Source organism: Callorhinus ursinus, unplaced genomic scaffold (assembly GCF_003265705.2).
Source record: "Callorhinus ursinus isolate GAN/ISIS: 27379988/994484 unplaced genomic scaffold, GSC_fseal_2.0 scaffold50, whole genome shotgun sequence".
NCBI lineage: Eukaryota > Metazoa > Chordata > Mammalia > Carnivora > Otariidae > Callorhinus > Callorhinus ursinus.
Window position 1 is genome coordinate 904,195 of NW_027397112.1, and position 24,185 is coordinate 928,379.

General features: G+C 59.4%; 1 protein-coding gene across 2 annotated transcripts in view; it reads left to right on the forward strand.

Moving 5' to 3' along the window:
- SDK2 (sidekick cell adhesion molecule 2) overlaps positions 1 to 24,185 on the forward strand; it is a 255,584-nt gene that overhangs the window by 216,979 nt on the left and 14,420 nt on the right. The window contains exons 33-43 of one of the 2 annotated variants that reach the window (XM_073883174.1): positions 120 to 255; positions 1,679 to 1,735; positions 3,022 to 3,123; positions 3,278 to 3,393; positions 8,583 to 8,769; positions 11,094 to 11,231; positions 13,506 to 13,667; positions 16,361 to 16,486; positions 20,193 to 20,357; positions 21,662 to 21,802; positions 22,083 to 22,221. In XM_073883174.1, the coding sequence (XP_073739275.1) occupies positions 120 to 255; positions 1,679 to 1,735; positions 3,022 to 3,123; positions 3,278 to 3,393; positions 8,583 to 8,769; positions 11,094 to 11,231; positions 13,506 to 13,667; positions 16,361 to 16,486; positions 20,193 to 20,357; positions 21,662 to 21,802; positions 22,083 to 22,221 (1,469 nt within the window). The remainder of the gene's footprint in view (positions 1 to 119; positions 256 to 1,678; positions 1,736 to 3,021; positions 3,124 to 3,277; positions 3,394 to 8,582; positions 8,770 to 11,093; positions 11,232 to 13,505; positions 13,668 to 16,360; positions 16,487 to 20,192; positions 20,358 to 21,661; positions 21,803 to 22,082; positions 22,222 to 24,185) is intronic. The other variant, XM_073883175.1, reaches the window with a different exon arrangement.

The following is a 24,185-nucleotide window of genomic DNA, read 5'->3' on the forward strand; positions in this document are numbered from 1 at the left end:
TCAGGCTCTGCCCTATGGTCACAGGAGGCAGGTTGGGGAGGGAGGGAGGGGGGCAGAGTGGAAGCGGGTGAGCCTTGAGGTTTCCTGCCCCTCCCCATTCTCTGTTCCCTTCCCTGCAGCCGCCGGCAGAGGACAAGATCAACGGCATCCTGCTGGGCTTCCGGATCCGGTACCGGGAGCTGCTCTACGAGGGGCTGAGGGGCTTCACGCTGCGTGGCATCAACAACCCGGGGGCCAAGTGGGCCGAGCTTACCTGTGAGTGGCATCCGCAGGGGTCAGGGGACAGTGGGGAGGACACACTCCCCTCCCTGCCCGGGAGCTCTCAGCTTCCTGGAGCCACCCCGACCTGAAACCCACCGCCCTCTCCTGAGTGTGCCTCTCCCCGCCACCCGTTCAGTCACTGGGTGTTTATTGAGCACCTTCTGCATGCCCTCGGACACTGGGGGCACACCAGTGAACAAGACAGACGGCCCCCGCTCTCTCGGAGCTTGCGGGCTCAAGGAGGAACCTGCACTCAAGAAGTAAACTAACAATAAATGTCTAAGAAGGTTGGCATGATGGCCTTAGGGGCCTTTTCCAGGGGAGTCAGTGTCAGGGAAGGCCTCCCTGAAGATGGCCTTGGCGCTGACCCTGATGGATGAGTCCAAGTCAACCCATTCAAAGCTAAGGGGAAAGCCCAGCAAAGGGCCTGAGGTGGAAAGGGCCAAGAGCCAAGGCTGCTCACCCCAGTGACCTGCTGGTTGGAGGTCACTGATCTGTCCCAGGGTCCTCAGAATCCGGCCTGCCTCTGGCGGTGGGAAGGAAAGAGCCAGGAGCCTGGTGGGAATCCCAGGGAGAGTCACAGCCAAGGGGAATGACGTACTTGCCCTTTGGGGCAGGAGGGCAATGGCTGGCGGTGGAGGCCCAGAGGGAGGGGTTCCGGTTAGAGGCTCCTGCAGTCACCGAAAGCAGGTGGCTGGGGCCAAGGCGGCTGCTGGGGATGGACTTGAGGGCTGGGATGGGAGAGGCCGTGGGCTCTGTGACCGGTTCACGGAGGGGCGGGGTGGGGGCAGGAGAGAGGAGCCCAGGGGACTGGGAGACAAAGAGCATGCAAAGTGCTCTCCCGTAACTCTCTTAAGGCTTTTGTGCCTTGGCTTCTAACGAATACTAGCAGACAACAAATGAGTGAACGCAGAGCAAAGGAATATTCACAGAACAACTCGGATGTAGCTGATCCAGCAGCTTGCACTACTTTTTTTTTTATTTTTTGGCAGACACGTGCTTGTGGTTGTGATTTTATCTGCCTCTGGATAATGCTGGCCTATTTCCTGGAAGTAAAAGGGTTTCTGGTTCAGAGGAGAAAATTAACACCCCACAGTTTCAGGATGGTTCTATCAAAGTCCCAGCTCAGACAAGGGAGCGACTGGGGACCGAGGGTCCCTCAGAGCTGCCCTCAGGGGTGCTGGGCTCCAGGGGGCTCGCGGTGCCCTGTGCCCCCCCCGGCCTTGTGGGCACCCTCTCTCACTCCCGCCCGGGGCCCCTAACTCAGCGTCAGACACCCCTTCTGTCTGCAGGTGTACTGCCAGGCCCCGCCCCCATCCCGCCCCTCTCCTCGGGGTCTCTGCCGAGCAGGGTGTGCGTGTACTAACCTCCTCTGTCTGCTGTCTCCCTCTGGCCCCCTCGGCCTCCCGCCTCGTAGCCATGTACTCCATGCGGAACCTGAGCCGGCCCAGCCTCACCCAGTACGAGCTGGACAGTAAGTCTCCCTGCATGGCGGCTCCCGAGTCGGGCCCAGGCCTTCCACAGGGATGGAGAGTGTGGGGCCTCTGAGGACACCTGGGTCCGGGCTGAGGGGCGTGCCCGCCTCAGGCCACTTGAAGGATGGGATCGCCCAAAGCACACGTGACTTTCTGGAAACACACACAGAAATGTAGAGGGTGACCGGGGAAGCGTGCGTCCATTGGGTGCAGAACGGAAGAGGGAGCAGCTCCGGTCTTGTACTCTGTGGGGTAGCTGGGGGATGACAGGAGGTCCGTGGGAGGCGCTCTGGATCTGCTGCCTTGGCAGGGCAGGCATCCACGACACTGCCACCCACCTCGTCCCGTCGAAGGCACTTTTCTGCATGGCTCTGTATTCCAGGCCGACCCCCACCTCCAGAGTGAGCAGGACCGCCTCCGTCCCCCCAGGGACCTGGGACTGTTCCTGACGGGTGCCTGGTCCAAGTCTCGCTCTCCTTCTAAAGTCTGTGTTTCTCCCGAAGGCCCAGAGCTTGGGCCAAGGGGCCCCATTCTCTGTACGAAGCAGAAGCCAAGTGTGAGATCATGTAGCCCTTCCCCTTCCTTCATCGGCCAGTGGCCCACACAGTCTGTGGGGCCGCTTAAATGAGAGTGACTCCCCCACCCACCTTCCAGCTGCGTGGCAGAACTCCCCCCCAAGGAGGGGGCGAAGGGCAGGGTGCCCGGGGAGGACGGTGGGAGAACCTTCTAGCCTCCCCCGGCCAAGCAGGGATGGCAACTCCCATCCAAGGTTTCACGGCCCATTTTCCTGCAACTGCCCTTTGTCTCTCAGCTTCTGTCCAGGTCTCTCCACCCAGGACCCCCCAACTTGGCAAAAACATAGCGTTTCTTAGCCCAGAATTCACATCCAATAAGCCCCTTCCCGGAGGGGTGAGCCCCCTGTGTGAAGAGCTGCTTGATGGGGCCTGGGCAGCTGGGAACTTCAAGCATCTGCCATGGTGGGGACAGGGTGACCCGTGCGTGACCCGTGTGCCCAGGAGGACAACATTGGTTCGCACTAGCTGTCCCTGCATAAATATGCATAGTGTCTCTTTCAGTCTCAAAAGTGTCTAGTATGCTCTCTCTTTGCCAGGAAGCCAACCACAGGCGTCCTGTGTCCCGATTCCCGGCCACCCTACTCCTTACCTCTTCTTTCCTGAACCTTCTGGCAGGAACTAGAATCCCGGGCGCATCATCACAGCCTCCGCCCCCCATGCTGGCTCTGCCCCTGCAGGCCAATGACCTCTCTGTGCCCCCCCCCCCTCAGATCTGAACAAACACCGGCGGTATGAGATACGGATGAGCGTGTACAACGCCGTGGGGGAGGGGCCCTCGAGCCCCCCCCAGGAAGTCTTCGTCGGGGAAGCAGGTGAGCCCGCCCGCCCTTGCAGCCCCAGCCTTTCCGACCCCAGAAGTCCAGCTAGAGGATATACGGGATTCGGGGGCCCCACACCACCCCAACCCGCCTCCTCCTCCCTGAAGCCCACTTGTGCCCCTCACTCATGACCTCTCACACCCTCCAGTTCCCACGGCGGCACCCCGTAACGTGGCTGTCCATGGCGCCACGGCCACACAGCTTGATGTGACCTGGGAGCCACCACCACTGGAGAGCCAGAACGGAGACATCCAGGGCTACAAGGTAGGGGGCGCTCCGGCAGAGAAGAGGGTCTGGGGCGGGGGGGGGGGGGGGCAAAGGGCCAATTGGGGGTGGGAGTGACCCCTGGGTGGTAGGAGGGAGAGGTCGGCAGGTCTACACCTGCTCCCTCGGCTCCTTGCACCCAATCCATCAGAATATTGTGCAGCGATCCAAAACTACACCTGTCCTCTGCGGCATCCTAGCCAGGCTGAGCTCTGATGCAAGAAGCTCGGGCCTTGCTTCAGGCAAAACCCTCCACCCCAGTCCCCCAACTCCCAGTGCCAGCAAAAGATCCCTCGAAGTGGTCATTTGGCCAACTCTAATTACACTATTGATTTGGCCAAGCAGCAAAGGACCCCTGGCTAAGGATGTGGAAATCTCTGTTTAAAATTATTTCCACATCTTAAAGGACCTCACATGTTTGAACAGAATTCAGTTCATCTCCAGTGTTCTCAGAGTCCTGTAGAACTCCTTCATGCTCTTGAATGCTCTGTGAAGCGGGCAGACTAGAAATGTTTGCACCCATTGGACAGATGAGGAAACCGAGACCCAGTTTAGGTGGTCCAGCAAGATCAGAAAGGTAGCAGAGCATCGGACGCCAGGTCTGCTTAGCCCTCACCCCGTGCGGGGCAGGGGTGAGGCACGGAACACAATCCCCAGAGGAGGTGGTAGACAGAGCAATAATACTGCATCTCCTTGGTCAGAGCCCTTGGCTGTGGGGGGTTGTTATTCCAGAGAGAAGCCCAGTGCAGTGACGGGGTGGGGAGTGTGAGACCCCCCGCGGGGCCTCGTGGCTTACCTGCCTCAGCCCCCTCGTTCCACAGGCAGAAACCGAGTTCCCACAAAAGCCAGGGGCTTGCTGGCGTCACATAGCTTGGTAACAGAGGTGGCCCCAGTTGAAGACAGAAACCCACAGAGGAGTCTCTTTCCACCTGGGGTGAAGGAGGCAGGAGAGAGGAGGAAAGGCATCTTGCCAAGGGAGCTTAAAGAGGGCTGACACCCGGCAAGCCTGCCCAGGAGTGCCCGCTGGGAAGAGCTAAATACCGCACCCCTAGCATATGCGTCCCGTGGGAAGGAGGAGGAGCCGGGGCGGAGCCTGCAACAGTTTGGTAGCCACCAGACTGTCGAGGTGTGGAAGTGTCCATCGAACGTGCAGCCCCAGGAAACGTGTGGACGCATGAACCGCGTGTATCACAGGGCTGGTGTCTGTGTGCTCGGAAAACATGGGAGACCGTGGGCATTCTTAGCTGGGGACACGGGATGGCTGCATCCCAGACGTGCATTAACCTCCACAGTAATTAGCACGGACATTAATGGTGGGCAGACGTCACCAGCCAGTGAGCACAGCTCCGGTGAGCTTGATTTGGGTCGGACTGAGCTGTGACAAGCGCACGGACAGGCACACCCACGCAGGTACAGTCTTTCAGGGGCGTGTGTGTTTATTGAGCTGTTACTTTGTGCCCAGTGGTGTTTCTCAGCTTAAATTTTAGGGGAAGAAGACCAGTAATGTACAAAACAAGTAGCCCCTCCAGAGGGTGGCAAAGGACACAGATGAAGGGCATAGAGAAAGCGAGCCAGGGCGTGGTTTGGCATTTTAATAGGGAATAGGGTCATTAGGAAAGGATTTAATGCGAAGCAGACACTTGAGCAAAAATGAAGAACAGGGTGAGAATCACATGTTCTTCTGTGAGGAGAACATTCGAGAAAGAGGGAAAGAAGAGCAAAGGCGCTGGGGTCAGTGGGTGCTTGGTGTTTACAAAGCCCAACAAAGAGCCAGTGCGTCCGAGTGTGTGTGGAGGGCAGCGTGATGTGAGATGGGTCCAAGCAGTGACCTGGGCTATATCGCCCAGGGCCCTCAAGGGCTTTGGCTGTCGCTCAGAGTTTTTAAAGGGCTTGGGTTTTTAAAGGGCTGTGCTGAGAGCAATCTGAAATGGGGAAAGCACGAAACCACAAGGAGGGGACTGAAACATCTAGGTGAGGCATGGTGGTGCTTAGGCCAGGCGATATCAGCAGGGAGAAGTGTTTGCTCTCTGGCTCCATTTGAATGGTGGAGCTGGTAGAATCTGCTGAATCGAATGTAGAGTGTGAGAGAGGATTTACAAGCAGTTCGATGATGGAGCTTCCAGACACAGAGCCGGAAAAGACAAAAGAGGGTGGAAGGGGGAGGCTTGTTGGGGGAGAGCTGGGGTCAGCCCAGGACGTCTGTTGGGCCCCCACGGGGAGACACCAAACGGAGCTGGGTTTACATGTCTGGAGTTCAAGAGAGAGGGTCTAAGCTGGAGATGTGAATTGTGAGTCCTCAGTATATAGATGAAAGACTGGAGATTAGACATGTATAGACAGAAACCGCAAGAAGACTGAAAACTGAGACCTAGGACCAAAAAAAAAGGGGGGGGGGAGGACTGAAGTCCCAGAACCTACATTAAGAATGTGCTCCTGGAGGAAGGAGGACTCTGATGTACCAAATACTACTGAGAGCTCAAGTAAGATGAAATCTAGGAAGCAACTGTGCGGGAATTGTCAGACTACAGCCCAAGGGCTCAATCTGGCCCCCCACTTGTTTTTGTAAATAAAGTTTTATTGGAACACAGCCACATTCATTTGTTTATAAATTGCCCGAGGCTGCTTTTGAGTTACCACAGAGATGTGTGGCCTGCAAAACCTGAGATATTCATTACCTGGCCCTTTACAGAAAGCTTGCTGAGCCCCAGATTACTGCATTAGCTAGGTCAAGTTTACAGGTGACTCTGACAAGGGTTGGGAACCGGGGATGCCGGCTTGGAGGGATTCGAGAAAGAATGAGGGGAGGCAGCGAGTACAGTTACCCCTTTTAAGGAGTGTTGCTTTAAAGGGAAAAGGAAACAGGAATTAGACAGTCAACAAAGGGAGTTTTAAGACAGAAGAAATGACAGCTAGTGGATGTGCTGATAATGATCCCAGGAAGAGGGGAAATATGATTCTAGGAAGAGTGGAAGCTGGGGGGGGGGGGGCGGGGGGTTAGGGGGTGGAGGAGGTGAGAGGGCCTGGGATTTCGTGCTCGAATGTAACGTAGTCTTATGGAGGAGCCGACAGTGCAGACGTGGTGGAGGGAGGCAGGCAGACGTGTGGACACAGGGACCCCGAGAGGTATAGGAGGTGCCCGGAGATTGTGGAGAAAATCTCATCTGATTGCTTCTCGGTGAAGGAGCCTCAGCTAGGAGCGAGGAGGGGAGGGGCAGTGGGGGAGGAGCGGATGGGCCCTGGATGTAGGAGATGCACCAGGGGAAGTGGACCAGGGCGGTGTAGCACGGTGGAAAATTCAAAGTGTGAATTCCCTCCAGTGGCAGTCAGCTGCGGCGTGTGGCTGTGGACCTGATTTAACTGAGGCTGAAATTGGCCTGTTGGATCCGATGAAGCCCGAAGGGCAGGGGATTGGAATGGTAGATTCACTCCTCCACCTGCTGCAGCCTGCATGAGGTGCTTATTCATTAGCAAGCCTCTGTGGGGGCACCAGCAGCGTGCCAGGCACGATTCTAGGTGCTTTAGACAACAGGAAGCCCGACCCACCAAGACAGCAGCCCTCTGCGGAGTGCACCTCCTAGTAGACACCTGGCTACCTGTTGGCGTGCGCTACGACTCGGCCGCATGCCCCTTGGGCTGGCAGCCATGTCTCTGGTTGGTCCCTTTACAGCAGAAGTCCTCCAGACAATCTTCTGGGCCCGCCGCCTCCAATCCCTGTCCTCCCGGTATCTCTTGAACCGGCTCCAAGTAGCTTCTCACCCCCGACAAAAGCCCTTCCTGTCCAGGCTTCAGTGATTCCTAAGTTCAGTGGAACTCAGAGGCAAGCCTCACCCTACCTGGCTCAGCAACCCGCGTTTGACTCGGCAGACCTGTCCCTCCTCCGAGGAATGCCTTCCTCTCTCTGCTTCCCAGGCTAGCTGTTCCAGCTTCTCCCCAGCCCCTGAACATCGAAGCCCCCAGATCCCCTTGCGACTCTTCCTACATTCATTGTCTCCATGTGCACTCAAAAAGTCCCATCTGTGTGCTGATAACACCCAGATCTCTGACGTTCACCTTGGCCTTTCCCCCCACGCCCCAAATTCAGCAGGAACTTTGTCCACTGTTGTGTGCCCCTCACTGTGAAGAGTACTTAATGAACAACCTTATCAACTCTCTCTGATATCTACTGGTATCAGAAGAATCTGTTTTTAAAAGTGGGCGGGGTTAGATGAAAGCAAGGATTTCTGGGTGACAAGATGTCCTGAGTGTCAGGTGGGGACCCTTGTATTAGCTTCCTCCAGGCCAATTGAGAAATTGACGGCCGTCGCGCGTAGAAACCTCCTCCTTGGCCAGCAGGTGGCGCCAAATACTCGCTGATCGTCCCAGGGGCGTGCGGCTTGCAGCTTCGCGGCGGGTTTCCCAGAGTTCCTGACACCAGTGAGGAATCTGAGCTTCTCTGCCCTTGAGCGCTAAGTAATCGGAACCATGTGGAGCGCAGCAGGTGGACTAAAACCTTCTTCACTCCTTACCACCTTAGCTCCTCCTCACCTTGGTCCTGGAAGGTGGGGTGTCTTTAGCCCCACTAGTCAGCCAACAAATCCATGGCTCAGGGGTGTCACCTGGCAAAGTCACCATGCTCGTGAATGGTGCGCTGGGGTTCAGCCCCAGGCCGGCCTGCAGGTGAATTCGCGGGCAGGTGAATCACCTGGAGCCTTAACCGGCAAGTGCTTCGCCGCAGGTGCGGGGTGGGCCTGACATTCCCCATCCCTAACCAGCTCCCAGGTGATGCCATGAGCTGGTCCGTGCACTCTCCTCTTGGCTGGGGAGGAGTCTTCCCACCCTGCACTTCCCTTCCCTGGCTCAGGGTCCTGAGAAGCAGAATGGGCTTCTTCCTCCGGTAACTGTATTCTGAGGGCTCATGGGCCCCTGCTGTGCTAAACCCTCCAGGCTCGTGGCAGACAGATACGTGGGGTCTGCGCTCTCCTGGGGTTTGGTCTGGCAGGGACTGAAGTATTCGCTGTGAAAAGGAAGGTTCTGGAAGGGTTTCTAAAACAGCTCGTAAATACTTCTGTACTGTTCCCTGCGTGACTCAAGCCCACTGTGGGGGGGTGTGGATGGTATGAGCGAAGGTGTCTCTTCGACCCTGGGGCTGGCGGGGGCAGGAGAAGAGTTGAGTGTGTTCCCCTCACTCCCACAATTGGCTGTGCCCACAGATTTATTTCTGGGAAGCCCAGCGGCGCAACCTCACGGAGCGGGTGAAGACGCTTTTCCTGGCGGAGAACGGCGTGAAGCTCAAGAACCTGACCGGCTATACGGCCTACATGGTCAGCGTGGCAGCCTTCAACGCCGCGGGGGATGGGCCTCGGAGCCCCCCCACCCAGGGCCAGACCCAGCAAGCAGGTCGGGGAGAGGGGCAGGAGGGGAGAGGGGTGGGAGGCACCTGTGCTCCTGGGGCAGGGGGTGTGGTGGGAGTAGCTGCCTTATCTGCTGAGATGTCTGGGCTGGACACCCAGGCCCCACAAGACGGCCTCCAGAGGTGGAGAGCACAGCCCAAAAAGAGGGGCCTACATGAAAGGGCTCAGAAGACAGAGGCTGTCCCCAGAGAGCCTTGGAAAGAGCCCCCAGATGTCCCCAGCCCTCCCCACATCTTGTAGCCCGCCAGCCCAGTTGTGCCCATGCCTTGTTCCCACCCGGCTTTCTTATACGGCCCCGGTTTTGTTCCTTCTACGAGTATTTACTGAGCATCTTCTAGGGACCCACACTGTGCTAGATGCTGGGAACACAACAGTCAAGGTCCCCACTCTAGGGCGTGGGACAGATCATAAACACGTACCTAGTTGAATCGGCCTCAGGTGGTGGTGAGTGTGAGCAGTAGGAGGACGGGGGCAGGGGTGGACACGTGACCTTGGAGAGGTCTGCCTGCAGCGGCCTCTGAGGTCTGACAGCTGAGACCTGAGTGGGAAGAGACCAGCGTGGGAGGCTCTGGAGAGAGGTTCGGGGCAGAGGGAGCAGCAGGTGCAAAGGCCTCGAGGCCAGAGGGGATTAAAGGAACAGACTTTAATCTTTAAATTCTAAATTTTTAAATTCTAAATCTTTAATTCTTTAACAGAACCTGCCTTCTCTACTAGGGAGGCTTGAGAGGAAATGGCCCAAGAGGGTCAGGGAGCCTTGGAAGAAAGTCTGGGATGGATTCTCAGTGCACTGGGGGATCACTGGTGGGTTTAAGCAGTTGGGCAACAGGATCTGGCTTATGTTTTTAAAAAACTCACTCTGACGGCCGTGCGGGAGACAGACCGACAGAGGAGGGAGGCAGGGAGGCTGGTTAGAAGGCTGGATGGTGACGGTCCGAACGCTGCTGCCCGCACGTGCAGAGCTGGGTCTATATAGAGAGTCCGAAGACACTTTTCGGGCAGTGACACGCTAGCTCCTTCCAGAAGCCCTGGCATGGGCAGGGTGGGTGTCACCCGTTTCAGTGAACAGGGGCGGACTGGGCAGTGATGCTTCTTGCCCAGGACCCCCCGGCCCGCCAGTCGGGGAGCAGAAGTTGGAGGCCAGGGCAGGTGAGCTGGTCCTGGGCTGTCTTCACTGCACGGCAGCTCCTTCGCCTGTCATGGAGCTCCCTCCTGGTGGATTGAATGCAAGGCTTTTGTCCTGAGCCCCCCGAGCATCCTTCCCAGCCTGCTGCTTCCCAGCCTGTAAATTAGCTTCTCTCTGAAAGAGAGGGCCAGACCGTGGAGTCAGTTCTTAAGCATTGTCCTCTCTGGGGCCAAGCCATGGCTCCAGGGCAGCCCTTTTCCTCCACTGGCTCCCGAGGGTCTGGTCGGTCTGTCTGCCTGCTCGTCCAGACCACTCTCCGTCAGTGTCATGGGCCGGATGTGAGCCCCTGGGAGCCTGGAAGCTTCCGGCAGCAGGACAAAGTGTTCTGACCCATGTCCCTCTTGCTTAGCAGAGGCAGGAAAGGCCCCTGGAGCTCGCCTCCCTCCTTCAAAGACTGCGGGCTGGGGCTGCCTCCCGGAGCTGGAGCGGAAGCAGGGTCCAGATTAGCTTCGGCTCGGTGCGGGGGGCAGCACCGGACAATAATAATAGTGTCGTCATCCTGCCTGAAGCCAGCTCCGCGCTTCCTTCCCTTCCTCTCTGTCCTCCCCATCCGAGTCCCCCACGGCCCCCAGGCTTTCGGGGTCGTTCCAGGCTTCTCGGGCCAAGAAAGCATCTCTTCCAGATGGTTTGACTGTCCCTATTACGGGCTGCTTCTGACAAGCGTGGTCTCTCCGTGACAAGCCCCGGGGCCCCAGGGACCGGAGAAAGGCCACACAGCTGCGGTTCCATCATCTTCTTGTTCACCACCCGCCTCGTGCTCTGAGGCCCAGGCGGCCCTGCCTTCTCTACTAGGGAAGGCCAAAGACAAGCCCTACAAAGCTAGGACCTCGCCTGGCCCCACAGCGGCCCCGGAGGTTCAGGACCACTTACAGGAAGAAACGGGAGTTCCCCAACTTTAGGGAAGAGACTGTTCTCTTCCCTCCTCATTCTTGGACCCTGGTATTGGAAAGAGAGTGCTAGTGGCATCAGTGGGGGAGGGGAGGGGCTCGGATGCCCTCTGATGACCCCCTGCCCTCTCTCTCTTCCCCAGGGCCCGGACCCAACCACCCTCGCTGGTTTCTGGAAGCCGAGCAGGGCTTTGACTGTCCATGTGAGAACAAAACAAACCCTTTGCTGTCTCCCTGCAGCCCCCAGTGCTCCCAGCTCGGTCAGGTTCAGTGAGCTGACCACAACCTCGGTGAACGTCTCCTGGGAGGCCCCGCAGTTCCCCAACGGTGTCCTGGAAGGTTACCGGCTGGTGTATGAGCCCTGCACCCCAGTGGACGGTGAGTGGGGCCCCCCTAGCCCGGCTCCCAAGGCCTTTCTCTCGTCGGGGTCACTGCGCAGAGTCAGATGCGGTGAGCGTCTCCCTGGCTCGTAAAGGGAGACACCGGGGCCAGACGAGAAAGGAGCATTTCCCCACCAGCAAGCGGGGGCGGGGGGGGGAGCAAAGCTGAGCAGCACCCTAGGTCTCCTGCATCCCACCGAAGTGAGGAGAGGAAGGGAGCCTGCAGGAGCTATGGCGCCGCCTGGTGGCCAGGAAGTTGGGGGCGCCCCGATGGCCCCTCCCGTGCCTGCCCCCCCCAAAATTTAGGGTGTCAGCCTTATTTCGGATAGGTCTTTGCCTCTCGTGGGTCAGGAACTCGTTTGAGCCTCTCCCCAGAAAGCAGAAGCGTGGGGGAGTCACTGCACCCCTGTTCCCTTGTGAACCTCCGATCGAGAACCCCGACGGGCAAGTCACCTTCCTCCCAGCATTCGTCTAGCTGTCCTTAGAGCCCCCAGTGGCCCCTGCCCCACCCCTTCCTCCAGGCCCCCGGGGGGACCCTTCCCCACTCCCAGGCTCCCAGGCCAGGCCGTGCTAACCCTGACCGTGGATGTCGGATGCTTGCCAGTGCTCCAGAGCCTCGCTGATGTGAGTGAGCCCAGGGCGAGCCCAGAAAGCACGGCCATCAACTTAGAGGGACTTCTGGCTGCCTGGGTCCAGTCTCAGAGCCCAGCGAGTTCTCGGGGGTTGTGGCTGGCTCGCCGGTGGCGGCCTGATGGCCTGAGGTCACCTCCTCACTCTCCCCTTTCCCTGAATACAGAGCCTGGCCAGAACGAGGGGCGGAGCCCTGGGAGAGCCGCAGGGACCAGCAGTCCCAGGCCAGCCAAGGGAACAATGGCCCTCAGTTTTCCCACTGTCACCTGCCTGCCAGCAGCTAGTTCGTTCTGCAAAGCGGCACTGTGTTCTGGGCCACTGGCGGGGGGGGGGCCAGGAGATGTGGTCAGGTGCAGGCCCCGGGAAAGGGGCCGTCTCTCCCTTGGACGGGAAGGAAAGGGCAGAGGTCACGAGGACAAGATGCAGGCAGACAGGACAGGCTCTCCTCACAGTGGCTTCTGCCTGACCTACCCAGGGGGCTCCCAGCCCTTGAGAGGTGTGAGCACCTGGCCTTCCCGTTCCTCGGTCCGGCGCAGTCGGGCCGCCTCGCTAACTCCATGCGCTCGCCTATCCCCATCCACACTGCAATGGCCCACTGATGGCCCCGTCAGGCCCTGAGTGTCACTGAGCCAGGCCAGCACCGCGTCACGCCTCAGCCCTGGGTTCAGGTCAGCAGCAAACAGGCCTCACAAGAACCCAGCGATGACCCCTTCCCCTTTCCTGTTGGCGAAACCACTGCCCAGACCGATGAGGGATTTGCTCAGAAATGTCAAGGAACGGGTACCCAGCGCCGCTGTTCTGGGTCCCCCGCCGTGACTTCCTTCCTTCAGAAGGGCCCCTCGAGCAGCCATCATTCTGTCGTTGGGTACTTATTTAGTCATAAGATAGTCCGGGCATGTGCCAGGTGCCAGGTGCTCTTTTATTTGGCCTCATAACATCCTGTCCGTGATGCTATCAATACCCTCATTCAGTAGAACAACAAACCAAAGCTAGGGCAGGCGAGGGCCCGCACTGGGCTGTGACCTGCAAAGCCCATCTCCCAGGGGCCACCACCGTGCTCAGAGGACACAGGAGATCACCCCCAGTCCCAACCCCTGGGGAGGCCGGTGGTCGGGAGGATTTGAGCCCATGAAGCATGGAGCACAAACCTCGACCTCCTGAAAACCATCCCAGCCTCCCCTCTAGTTGCTGTGATGTGGGGTGCAGTTGATGGAGGGCCTGCTGTGAGCCCCCAGCCCTTGCTGGCGGACCCGAGGCTGTCCTCAGCTGTAGGGACTGGCCGCAGGTGTCTCCCCTCCAACTCCAGACTCAGCGCTTCTTCTACAGAAGCCCCTTCCCGAAAGGTGATCCTTGGGGTTCCAGTTCTGTGGAATTCGGGGAGGAAAATACATTCGGGGTACCATGGTTCGGTGAAACAGGTGGGGGGAGTCATTTCCCAGCGGACGCTGGAGGACCCTGTGCGTCCTCCGCGGACGGATGGTCTCCAGCTCTTCTCAGACTTCTCCTGCCGAGGAGCCCTTGCTCCCGAGAACAGCCCGCAGGACTGCGTGTTTGGGAAACATGGCTGCGTGGCCTGACTTGAAGGCCCCCCACAGCCACCACCTGCGCCCGCGGTCCCCCACATGCTGTGCTTCCTTCCCAGGCGTCAGTAAGATCGTGACAGTGGATGTGAAGGGGAGCAGCCCTCTGTGGTTGAAGGTGAAGGACCTGGCCGAGGGGATGACCTACAGGTTCCGCATCAGAGCCAAGACCTTCACCTACGGGCCAGAGATCGAGGCCAACGTCACCACCGGCCCAGGAGAAGGTAGGGGAGCGCAGGACAGACAAGACGGCTGCAGCCATCCACACACCGCGTTCAGCCCCCGAGGCAGAAGGGGGTGTCCAGAGCTGTGCTAGATCCTGGAGGTGCAGAGATGAGGGAGACGGGGTCTGGGGGGGACGGAGCCACAGCCCGAGAGGGTACAGGCGTGGGGCCTGGTGGGGGGAGTTGGGGGACGAGGGAGGCATTTAAAGGAGGTGATTAAGGAGGACTTCATCGGGGGGGGGTGGCGTTCAGACAGACACACCGAACACAGGCCAGTGTTGGGAGTATCCTAAGGCAGCTCTGGCAGAGGAGAAGGGAGAGGGCTGGGTAGCCAGGTGCGAGGGAAGGCGGGCCTGGGCCGTGGAGGATCACCTGTACCATCAGAGGGTTTCTTGAGGTGCCACATATGTCAGAGCCCCCCAGGGTTCTGGGCCCTGGGCCCCAGGAAATCGGAATCTCCGACCATTCACCCTGGGAACGTGCATTTGAGCAGCGCACTGGGCCCGAGGGGGGATGGGGAGGGGCACGCTGGGGACCAGGACCGCAGAGGGTTCTGTCTGAGCTTGTGACACTTCTTGAGGTCAGCCTGGAGCTGGGGGACTTGTTCAGCTGCCTGCTGTGGTTGAGGTTTGTTCTCCAAAGTCCTTGTCACCCAGGCAGGATGTCCTCTCCTGAACACAACCAACCTCTGCTCCCTCCTTCCCTGAGAAAGGACACAGCCCATCTCAGACTTTCCCTGAAATCCCTCCTCCTTCCCCTTCTGCTCCTACTCCCTGCCCCGTGGGGCCGAAGCGCAGCTTAGCTAGGCCTGTGGGAGGTGACTGGGGGCCTGTCCTTGCCTCTCACCTGTGGGCAGGTGTGTTCTCCCCTGCTGGGCTGGGCTGGCCACCCTGCACTTCCTCTTTGTGGGCACTTTCTGTTCTCCGCCCCCGGTTCTGCAGAGAAGCCGGCTGGTTTCTAGGTTCCTGCGGAACGAAGCCTGCGGGGCCGCCGGAGGAAGCCGGCCCCCCCCCGCCCCCCCCCGCCCTGCCCTGCACCTGCCCCCAACCCCTCCTGTGCTGCCTCTTCACCTGAGCCAACTTCCCTGGGAAACAAAAGCAGGAAGCGAGGGGGCAGGGACCAAGGGAGGCAGAGCAGTGGGGACAGGAGAAGGCTGGAGGACAGGCTGTTCCAACCTGAGGCTTCAAGCGTCCCAGGCCGGGCGTGGGAAGGGGGCAGGCAGGAAGTTCGGAGGAGGCGGTGGGGGCCCCTCTGAAACAGAGCTGAGCTGTGCCCGGTGAGTGTGGGCGAGGAAAGGACGTGCCATCACGCATCCATTTCCATCCAGACCAGGCAGTCGCTAGAAGTGCTGGAAGCTTCTAGTCCAGGAGTTGATGACAGCCCTCAGCCTTGAGTTCTGTCCCGTGCAGAATGAGAACTCGGGGTCCTGAGAGCACCCCCCACACCCTTCACACTCTGCTTGGGCTCTGGCCCACACCCCCTGATCCCTCAGCCTCCTTTGCCCTGAGCTGTAGGCAGGATACACTTTGGGGAAGGAAGGAAGGAAGGAAGGAAGATGAGGCTCTCTGAGGTCACGTGGGGTCGGCACTGGACACGGGCCGGGCTGTGGGCAGCCAAGCTCTGGTCGTGAGTCCCTGGCCTGCTGTCCAGCCTGCCAGCTGCCCTGCACCTGGAGGATCTGCTGTCCGGAGCTGGATTCCAGGCCCCTTGCCGTAGGCATCCGTAGCCAACCCTCGGCACTCACTTGGCCCAGCGGGCCCCCCCCCCCCCCCCGCCGCCCCGCACTCACCAACTTGTTCCCCTCGTCCCACAAGTGCCCAGCTCTGCAGGTGCAAAGCTCCAGGTCTAGTGATGAACAGGCATGTAGGAGACAGACCACAGGGTCAGGGCTCTGGGGACGGTCAGAGCCCAGGGGACGGGCACCCCCAGAGAGGAGGGGCTGAGGACCCTCCAGAGCTAGAGCTGGCTCACTCCTCAGACTACACAAGTGAGCTCTCCCCTGCTTCGGCTCCTGGGGCTGGTGTCCAGGTGGCTGACGTGACAGGCGGCCACCCTGATGGACCCGCCAGGACAGCCAGTGGCAGAGCCCACTCCCCCCTCCTCCCGTGCTCCCAGCCTCCTCCCTGGCCCAGTGAGGGTGGGCGGATTTCAGGCAGCAAGTAGGGAGGGCATTGCCATCCTAGGCCAGGAGACAAAATGTCAGGAAGCCCTGCAGCCCCCCAAAAACCAACCCCCCACTTATCCTAGGCCCACTCCACCATCATCACACCCACCTCTACCGTCCCCTCAGGACACATCCCTTCAAGCCTTACATTCCAAAAGGGCCTCACAGTTGGGGAAGCTGAGGCATTGGCGGGCTATGTGACTTGATCAAATTCACCCATCTAGTGAGTTCGGGTCTCCTGACTGCTCCAGGGATCTTCCTGGCATTACCCTATATACCTCTCCTGGCCTTGAATTTGGAACAAGGGGTTGTAGGTGACCCAGAGAACACAGTTGCATCAGCAGGCCCGGCCTAAAACCCACTCCTTGGGCCTCAGCGCTCGCAGGGTTTCTGAGACTCTGGCCGGGCTCGGGCGGTGGGGGGAGGCGGGCGGGGGGCTTGTTGTTTGGATGCCCAGCCCACCCTGCTAGAGCACAGGGAGCTGGCCTGGAGGCCCGTACCTCCTCTTGCCCACCGTGTGCCTTTGCAGGTGCCCCCGGGCCGCCTGGAGTGCCCATCATCGTGCGCTACAGCTCTGCCATCGCCATCCACTGGTCCAGTGGAGACCCCGGCAGAGGGCCCGTCACCCGCTACGTAATAGAGGCCAGGCCATCAGGTACGCGCTGCCCCAGGCCGAGCGCCTCCCTCTGGAGCGGGTTCCGGTTCTCGCGTTCTCCTCCTGCTGGAGTCCCTCCACCTGACGGCCTTGTGTCCTCCTGAGAAGGCGCCTGTGCCACTCCAGGTGAAGCTCAGGGGGCCCTGGGGCGAGTGGGAAATGGAGAGTCACCCCCTCAGGTGGGGGACACTGGCACTTAGCACCAGGTGAGGACCAACTTGGATGGAAGATCATTCCAGAAACCAGAGGAGCAAAGAGCTCCCCCCCCCCAATTAAATGCCAAGTCTTTCGTGAGACGCCCCTGACCAGTGTCCCGTCGGGAGGCCGGCTGTCCCCCAGGAACGCTGGCCGCCTCCTTGAGGTCCGCCTCTGCCATCCTGATGATCTCGGCAGTTCCGGTAACTGTACCAGGGGTGGTCAAGCCTGAAATCGAATCACAAGAGCTTCCAGAGCCATCAGGAGACCAGCGACTGAGGAGTCGCTCCAGGGGGCTGCTCTCCGCGGTCCCCCCGTTACATCCTCGTCGGTCGCCGTGACACCCGCTTCTCCCGGCCAGCTAGGTTTCCCAGTTCATCAGAGGTGCCAGAGCCGCCGGAGAGCTGGAGGCTTGTTCTTGATCTCCCACGGTCCTGTGATTAGCCGGCTGAAGTGGAGAGAGGCAAACAGCACGAAGAGCAAGTAATAATCAGAGTGGGAGGTAGTCAGGCGTATCAGTAGCTAATACTTCTAATGAGAGCATCGAAGCATCCCGAAGGCAAGCTTAGTACCTCAGGTATGCGTGCTAATATCTCAATAGCAAAGAGTTAATGCCGGCCATTCCAGGAAGCAGCCACCACCACCACCCCCCATTGCCCTCATCTTATGCTAATAATTGCAGCAGCAAACAGTTACTTCATTTAGCAATTCCGATTCAGTGTGTAGCTGGAAGGTGTGTGCGGGGTTGGCTCCCCCCCCACCCCGATGGTCCCTCTCCGGCCCTCCCGTGCGGGCTGCTGAGTTGGCCAGGAGAGCGCCCCGTGCTTCTTCCCACCAGGGCCCGTGCCTCTGCTCTCCATCCACGTAGGCAGGCCGGGATGCCAGGCTGTGGAATGTTGGCTCCAGACTCCGGGCCTGCTGATTTTCCAGCGTTCCCTGGGAGGCCCAGCATGGGACCTGGGGCTGTGCCTTGGTGCACACAGATGGATTCAAGGCAGGACCCCCTAAAGGGTCGGGATGGGGAGCAGTGCCCGAGAGCTGTGACAGAGATCGAAGCCTGTGAGGATGGAGTGAGCGGAGGGCAAGGGGAAAGCCGGGCCTCTCCCTGGGGCTGCTGGAGACATCTCCCCTCCTCCGCGCCCCCGGGCTGTACATCCTCCTCCTCTCCAGGAACTCTTGTCGCATGCTCCGCCCCCCCCGATTGCCGGATAGCATCGCCAAACCTGCACTTTCTACACACCGGGAACTGCCGGGCCCCACAGAGCAAGGAGGGGGAGGGGCTCACTCTAGGTTTCCGGCCCCGTGGAACCCACCGTGCACATCAGCCCACTCCTGGGGCTGGAGGCCAGAGCCCCAGCATGACATTCCAGCAGCTTCGGGCCTGGCCCCGTTGCTGGGGCCCCACCCTTTGTTTCTGCGCAGGGCAGAGCAAGGTGGGTCACACAGCAGGTCGGAGGCCCCAGCTTCTGCCAGGCAGCAGGGTCCTGGACGAGCCCACCCAGCCAACACTGAATCTGCTGCAGATCTCAAAGGGCACCATCCTGGACACCCAGCTGGTATTCGGTGCTGGGGGTAGCCCGACAGCTCTAGGCTGAGGCTCTGCCACTTAGGGCTGCCCGAGCCTGGGAGGACAGGTTCTCTCTCTCTCTCTCTCTCTCTCTCTCTCTCTCTCTCTCTCTCTCTGATCTGTAACATGGGCACAATGGTTCTTCCTTCTCCCTGGCACTGCCATGGGTATGGAAAGTAAAGCCCTTAGAACCACAGTGCTTGACGAGGGAGCGTCGTCACCATGATTGTTGTCACTGTGACTGTCATTGAAAGGGAATGAGAGCTTGCAGGGGCACGGGAGGAGAATGGATTTGCACCCCAAAACTCAGATCTCGGGGCATGCAGCACTGAAACGGGAGCACGTGATGTTTGGAGAAGGTCGGGGAAGAAGGTTTGCATTCAGCCATCCCGCCAGCACTTAGAGGACACCCGTGCTGGGCGCTGGGCTACAGAGCTGAACCGGGCACGGTCCTCACCCTGGAGAGAAAGCACAGCCTAGCAGGGGAGAGCCACAGGGTGCGTGAGGCAGACGCCCAAAACAAAGACGTGAGATGGAAGCTGAGGCCAAGCTCAGGACCCCAAGCCTTTGTGAGGACAGCAGGACGTAGTCGGGGCCCGGCGGCTGCCTTCCAGTTGGAGGGATCTGGACGGGTAGGACAACGTTCAGAAGGTGCCGGCACACTCTTGGTCCACAGCTCAGAGGTGACGAGGCGGGTGATGGTGCCTCCGCTAGAGTTCCTGACATGAGTGGGCCGGTAACAAGCGTGGTGAAGGAAACCGAATCTCTCAGCCCCTGGAAGAGGCTGGAAGGGCCAAGTTGGAGCTAGGGGGTAGCCCATGGACCCACAGGCGGCTCTTCCCAGAAGGAGCTCAGGAACGGACGAGGAGGAATAGTGCCTTGCTGAGGCTGAGGCAGGAGCTCGTCTGGAGCCCCAAGGTGACCTTCCTAGATCCGCAGGATGGAGGACCTAGGAGCCCAGCCCACCGAGGTCCTTCTAAGATCTCTGGTCCCCTGGGCCACGTGAAAAGGGTGGCCTGACACTTTAGTTGCCAAATCAGCCCTTCCCCAGCACAGGCAGGGGGACTCACCGTCTGTCTAAGGGCCACGCCAGCCCCACTGACCCCGCATGGAGCCTCTGGCCGGGCCCCCCCGCCCAGCCACCCCATCACAGGGCCCTGCAGGTGCTTGCACTTTTGTGCGGGGCAGCATGCTCGCCGCTCCTTCTGAATGAGGTGGAAGTGAATTAGGTCCCAAGGAGGCAAGACTCAGAGAGCCAGAGAGCCGCGGACAAAGGGGTAGGCCTGCAAGGAAAGTCAGGAGCTCAAAGGGTGGGGGTGGTTGGGGACAACGTGGGTGGAGAACAGATGGGGGACCCCTCTAGGCTTGTCTGGGCTCTTTCGCCTCAGATCTCTGCTGCTCAGCAAGGAGACCACTGAGGATGGGCCCTGTGGGTCCACGCACTCACAGGTGAGCCCAGCCCCTCCTGCGGCTATTTAAAAAAAGGATCTTCTTTTTATCTGATGCCGCTACCGTGTGTATTTTGAATAGGAAGGGGGTTGAGAAAAAGAGGGGCCCAGTTAAGGAAAGGAGGGTATACCCGTGTGCTACAATCATAGGCAGCCTGGGGAGGTCACGTTGACCAGCACTTTTTTAAGGATGCGAAAACAGGTGACTTGCCTACTTCTGCACAGCTGCCAAAATGCTGAGTCTCCCCCTGTGGGTGGTGGCACGGGGTTGGTTGGTACTGTACTTTCTACAAACTACAGGGTTTTTAAATATTTTACAGGCATTTTAATAAAGGGAACGAAAGGTCAGAGACTCCAAAAGGGGATCTTTCGACAACTCGCTGCTGAGATTCAGTGTTGACAGGGCAGACCAGACAGGCTCTGCTCTCAGGGGGCAACGGGTGGGATGGGCGGGGGCTCCCCCTCACGGGGCGTCTCCCTCTCGACACTCTTGCAGACGAGGGGCTATGGGACATCCTCATCAAAGACATCCCCAAGGAGGTGACGTCGTACACGTTCAGCATGGACATCCTGAAGCCAGGCGTGAGCTATGACTTCCGGGTCATCGCCGTCAATGACTATGGCTTCGGTACCCCCAGCAGCCCCTCCCAGTCTGTGCCAGGTACCGCCTGTGGGAGGGGAGGGCACCCCATGGAAGAGCCTTGTGGCAGAGGCCGGTGGTGGGCAAGGAAGACCGAGGCAGACAGCAGGGCAGCGGGTGCATTGGGGTGGGGACCAAAATGTACTGTCCTCTCAGCTCTCCAGGCAGTGAACTCGGGGCCAGGGCCCGGGTCAGCTTTGAGATCCAGAAGAAGCTGGGGACGGTCCATCTCTGGGGTTCCTTTGCAAGGGCTCCAGAAGCCCTGGACGGGGGGCTTAGTGGGGCTTGCTTGTGGACGAATCAGTGGGCCCAAGATGAGTGCTTCTGTGAGCGCATCACCCAAGAGATTCACCCAGGCCATAAACTACATGTTTCTATGGAAACCGCCCCCAAAAAAACAGAGTCAGCGGCCTATGCAGCAGTGTCCGGAGCTGGAGGGGGTAGGACTGCCGTCCCTCTCCTTTCTCCTTTACATCCTTCCCTTCCAGCACGTCTTGGAGGACTCACAGAGGACTCTAATGCCAAAACCCATGACCCCAAATCCAATCACTAACCAACTTTTAATACCAACGCCCCTTCCCTCAAGACAGAAACATAGCTCAGAATTGTAACCCGCTGGGTGAGTCCTGGGAACCTGGCTGCCTCCCTCCTCCCACACACATTCTCCCTTGTCCCAGTTGATAGAACCAGATCATGAGAGAGAGAAGAGCCAGCCCCTCCTCAGGTAGCCCCCTGGATTAGCAGTGGTTATGTGCAAAAAGCATGGTACTGGGGGCCCTGAAGGAAGGAGAGGCCTGGCTGGAGGGAGCATTCTAAAGAACCACTCACGTCCACCCTCCTGGTTCCCCTTGCTCTCAACTACTGGAGAAAGATCAAATCCTGTCCCTGGGGAGAAACTCTCCCAGACCTACCATGGGCCCGATGGGTACTTTTCCAATACAAATCTGGGTCCTGCCTGTCAAGGTAGCCCCACGGCCACGGGTGGCAAGAAGGGGGAAAAAAAAAAAAGGAAAAAATAGCACGCACACTGCAGCTTCTCAGTCCTGTGTCCTTGGCAGACATCACCAATCAATCCCCGCACTCTTTCCTGGTGAGTCCAGAAGCAACCTCGGAACTCCAAGCAGCCCTCCAGGCATCCCTTTACCGAGGGATGAGAGCCAGCACTTGAGATTAAACTATCCCTGCCAGCCTTGTCTTAGGCTCTACCTTGTTGAGACGGCACAGACCTTGCCTGGGGTCTGTGGTAGGGTCCCAGCTAGAGCGGGAGGTGTGGAGGCAGGAGGTGGCTGAGCACCCTGGACCTGACACCCCCACTCATGTTCCAGCCCAGAAAGCCAACCCTTTCTACGAGGAGTGGTGGTTCTTGGTGGTCATTGCCCTTGTCGGCCTCATCTTCATTCTCCTTCTGGTCTTTGTGCTCATCATCCGAGGCCAGAGCAAGAAGTATGCCAAGAAGACAGACTCTGGTGAGCTGGCCCCGAGCCCTACCGGCTAGACGGGTCTGCCTCCCTTTCGGCAAGGTGGGGGTCGGGGGTTCTCTCTCTCTCCTAGGAAGACACCTGCTCTGCTAGGCGGGGCAGCCCGGGGTCCCTGCATAGAACCTCCATCTTCTGTTTGGTCTCAACCTGTAAGAGGAGAAAGAGAGAGTGGCCCAGCCAGGTGGGGGAGGGGAGGCCAGAGGTCTAAAGGGATGGCATGAGTGACTGGATCCTGTCTCCACGTCCCCCACCCCCCGCCCCAACCCAGGGAACAATGCTAAGTCTGGTGCCCTTGGCCACGGGGAGATGATGAGCTTGGATGAAAGCAGTTTCCCTGCTCTGGAACTCAACAACCGGAGGCTCTCTGTCAAGAATTCCTTCTGCCGGAAGAACGGCCTGTATACCAGGTAGAGGGCTCTCTGCACGGGCGGGGGGCAGAGGATGGAGGCTTGGGGGCCAGCAGTGCCCGGGGTGTGGAGGACTCCTGGCAAAGCCACAGAACCAGTGCCCACTTGGTCTCCTTGTCCCAGCGATGGCATTCGGGCTCAGGGGCTGGGGACGGTCAGCAGGGCCCAAGCAGCACAACCAGGCTGGAAAGTCACAAGGAGGTGGGGACACAGGGCTTCTGCCAATGGCAGCCAAATGCAAAGACATTGTACAATTTGGCGACCCAGCCTGCTGTTGTTGGGAGCTAGCGGCTTAGAGGGGCAGGCCTGAAGCACGGAGCACTGCCCGCCCCAATAGTGGGGGGCCCGGCCAGGGTAGGTGAGGCCGACACACTTGAGTGACAGGCACCAGGATCCCCCCCATCATGGCTTATGCCTTAACCTGTCTCCTCCACATTCTGGAAAGAAAGGGCACTCAAGAGTGTGGACACCCTCTCCCCTGGGTCCTTAAGCACACCTCTTACAGAGCAATTTTCTCCTACTCACCCCACAAGTCTGTGCTCCCAGCGTTGTCCTCAAAGGGCAGCATCTGAGAACAGCCAACCAGGAAAGGTCCTGGCTGGTGGTGCCCGCAACTCCTATTTCTTCCTGACTTCTCTCCAACCCTAGGTTTCCCCCCCCCCCCCCCCCCCCGGCCCAAACACACACACACCCTGCCCCACTCCCTGGGGCGGGCTGGGCTGCCTGTTTCCAAGGGCAAGGGCAGCTGCAGGGGCCCACCTGACCCTCCCCTGATGTGACCTGGCAGTTTTATGCTCTGGGGAGCTCAGGAGAGCTCGGGAGGGGTTGCAGCCTGGGAGCGCCTGTCTGTTTGGCCTCAGCCCTATTAACATTCCCGGTTCATCAGAGGGGCACGCCGCCCCGGCCAGGCACAGCTCACAAAGCTTCTCTCTGTCTCATCCCGGAGGGAAGAGGCGATGTGTGTGTTCGTCAGGAGGACAGAGGGAGGGGCGCGCAGGCCGGCAGGCCCCCCTCTCATCCCCCGCCAAAGCTAGCTTTCCAAAGAAAGAGCCATTTGAGGCCGAGGTGGTGGGCCCAGCAGGTCCGCCGCAGCCCCGCCGGGCTGGCTCCGGGGCCCTGCCACATGGAACAAGGGGGCGTTTCACGATGGCCCGGCCTCGCCTGCCTCTCACGCCCCCAGAGTACACACACGGGGGCCCCCCGCGTGTCCCCCACCCTGCCGTGTATACACAGAAATCCTGTTTGCGACAAACCAGCCCTAGGCTCTGGGAGTCTGACCCAGCCCTGGTGACACTGTCAGCCCCCCACTCACCCTGCTTGTGGCCAAGGCGGCCTAAGCCTGACACCCCGTTTCCTCCCCCCTCCCGGCGTCACGTTTTTGCTCATCTTGTGTACACGAGGCTACTGCCGCTATTGTTACGGTTTTATTTTTAAGTAGTTAAGGATGCAGCTTTGTTATTTGGAATCAAATCAGTGCAGAATATAGTCCAAGAGGTTGGAGGTGGCGGGGAGGTTGCTGGTGACATACTCCCAGGCCGTGGGATTGTTCCCAGAACAGCATTTCTGTAGCAAAGCACTGCTGGCCCCGGGTGGGGCCAGCTGGCATTTAGAGCCACGGTCCCAGAGCCCCTTGCTGGAGCGGGCTGGGCAGACCTCAGGGCGCCAGGCCCTCGGCAGTGCTCCCCTGGAGCCCGGTCCCGAGGAAGTGGGACCCAGGCAGGGTCATGAAAGACCCCAGCCACCTGCTTGGTGCCCCCTGGAGCCTGCCCAGCCCGCTCTCCTCACCCTCAGCTCAGGTGGTTCCAGAATGCACAGGCCTTGCCTCCAGCCTCCGGGCACCCGTGGCGGATGGAGTGCTGAGGTGCCCTGTCCTGCGTGTTTGTGCAGGTGACACAGAGCCAGGTCTCTAACTCAGTGGGAAATGCGCTTTCTCCAAGGCTAATTTTCAAAGGTAGGGCAGGGCT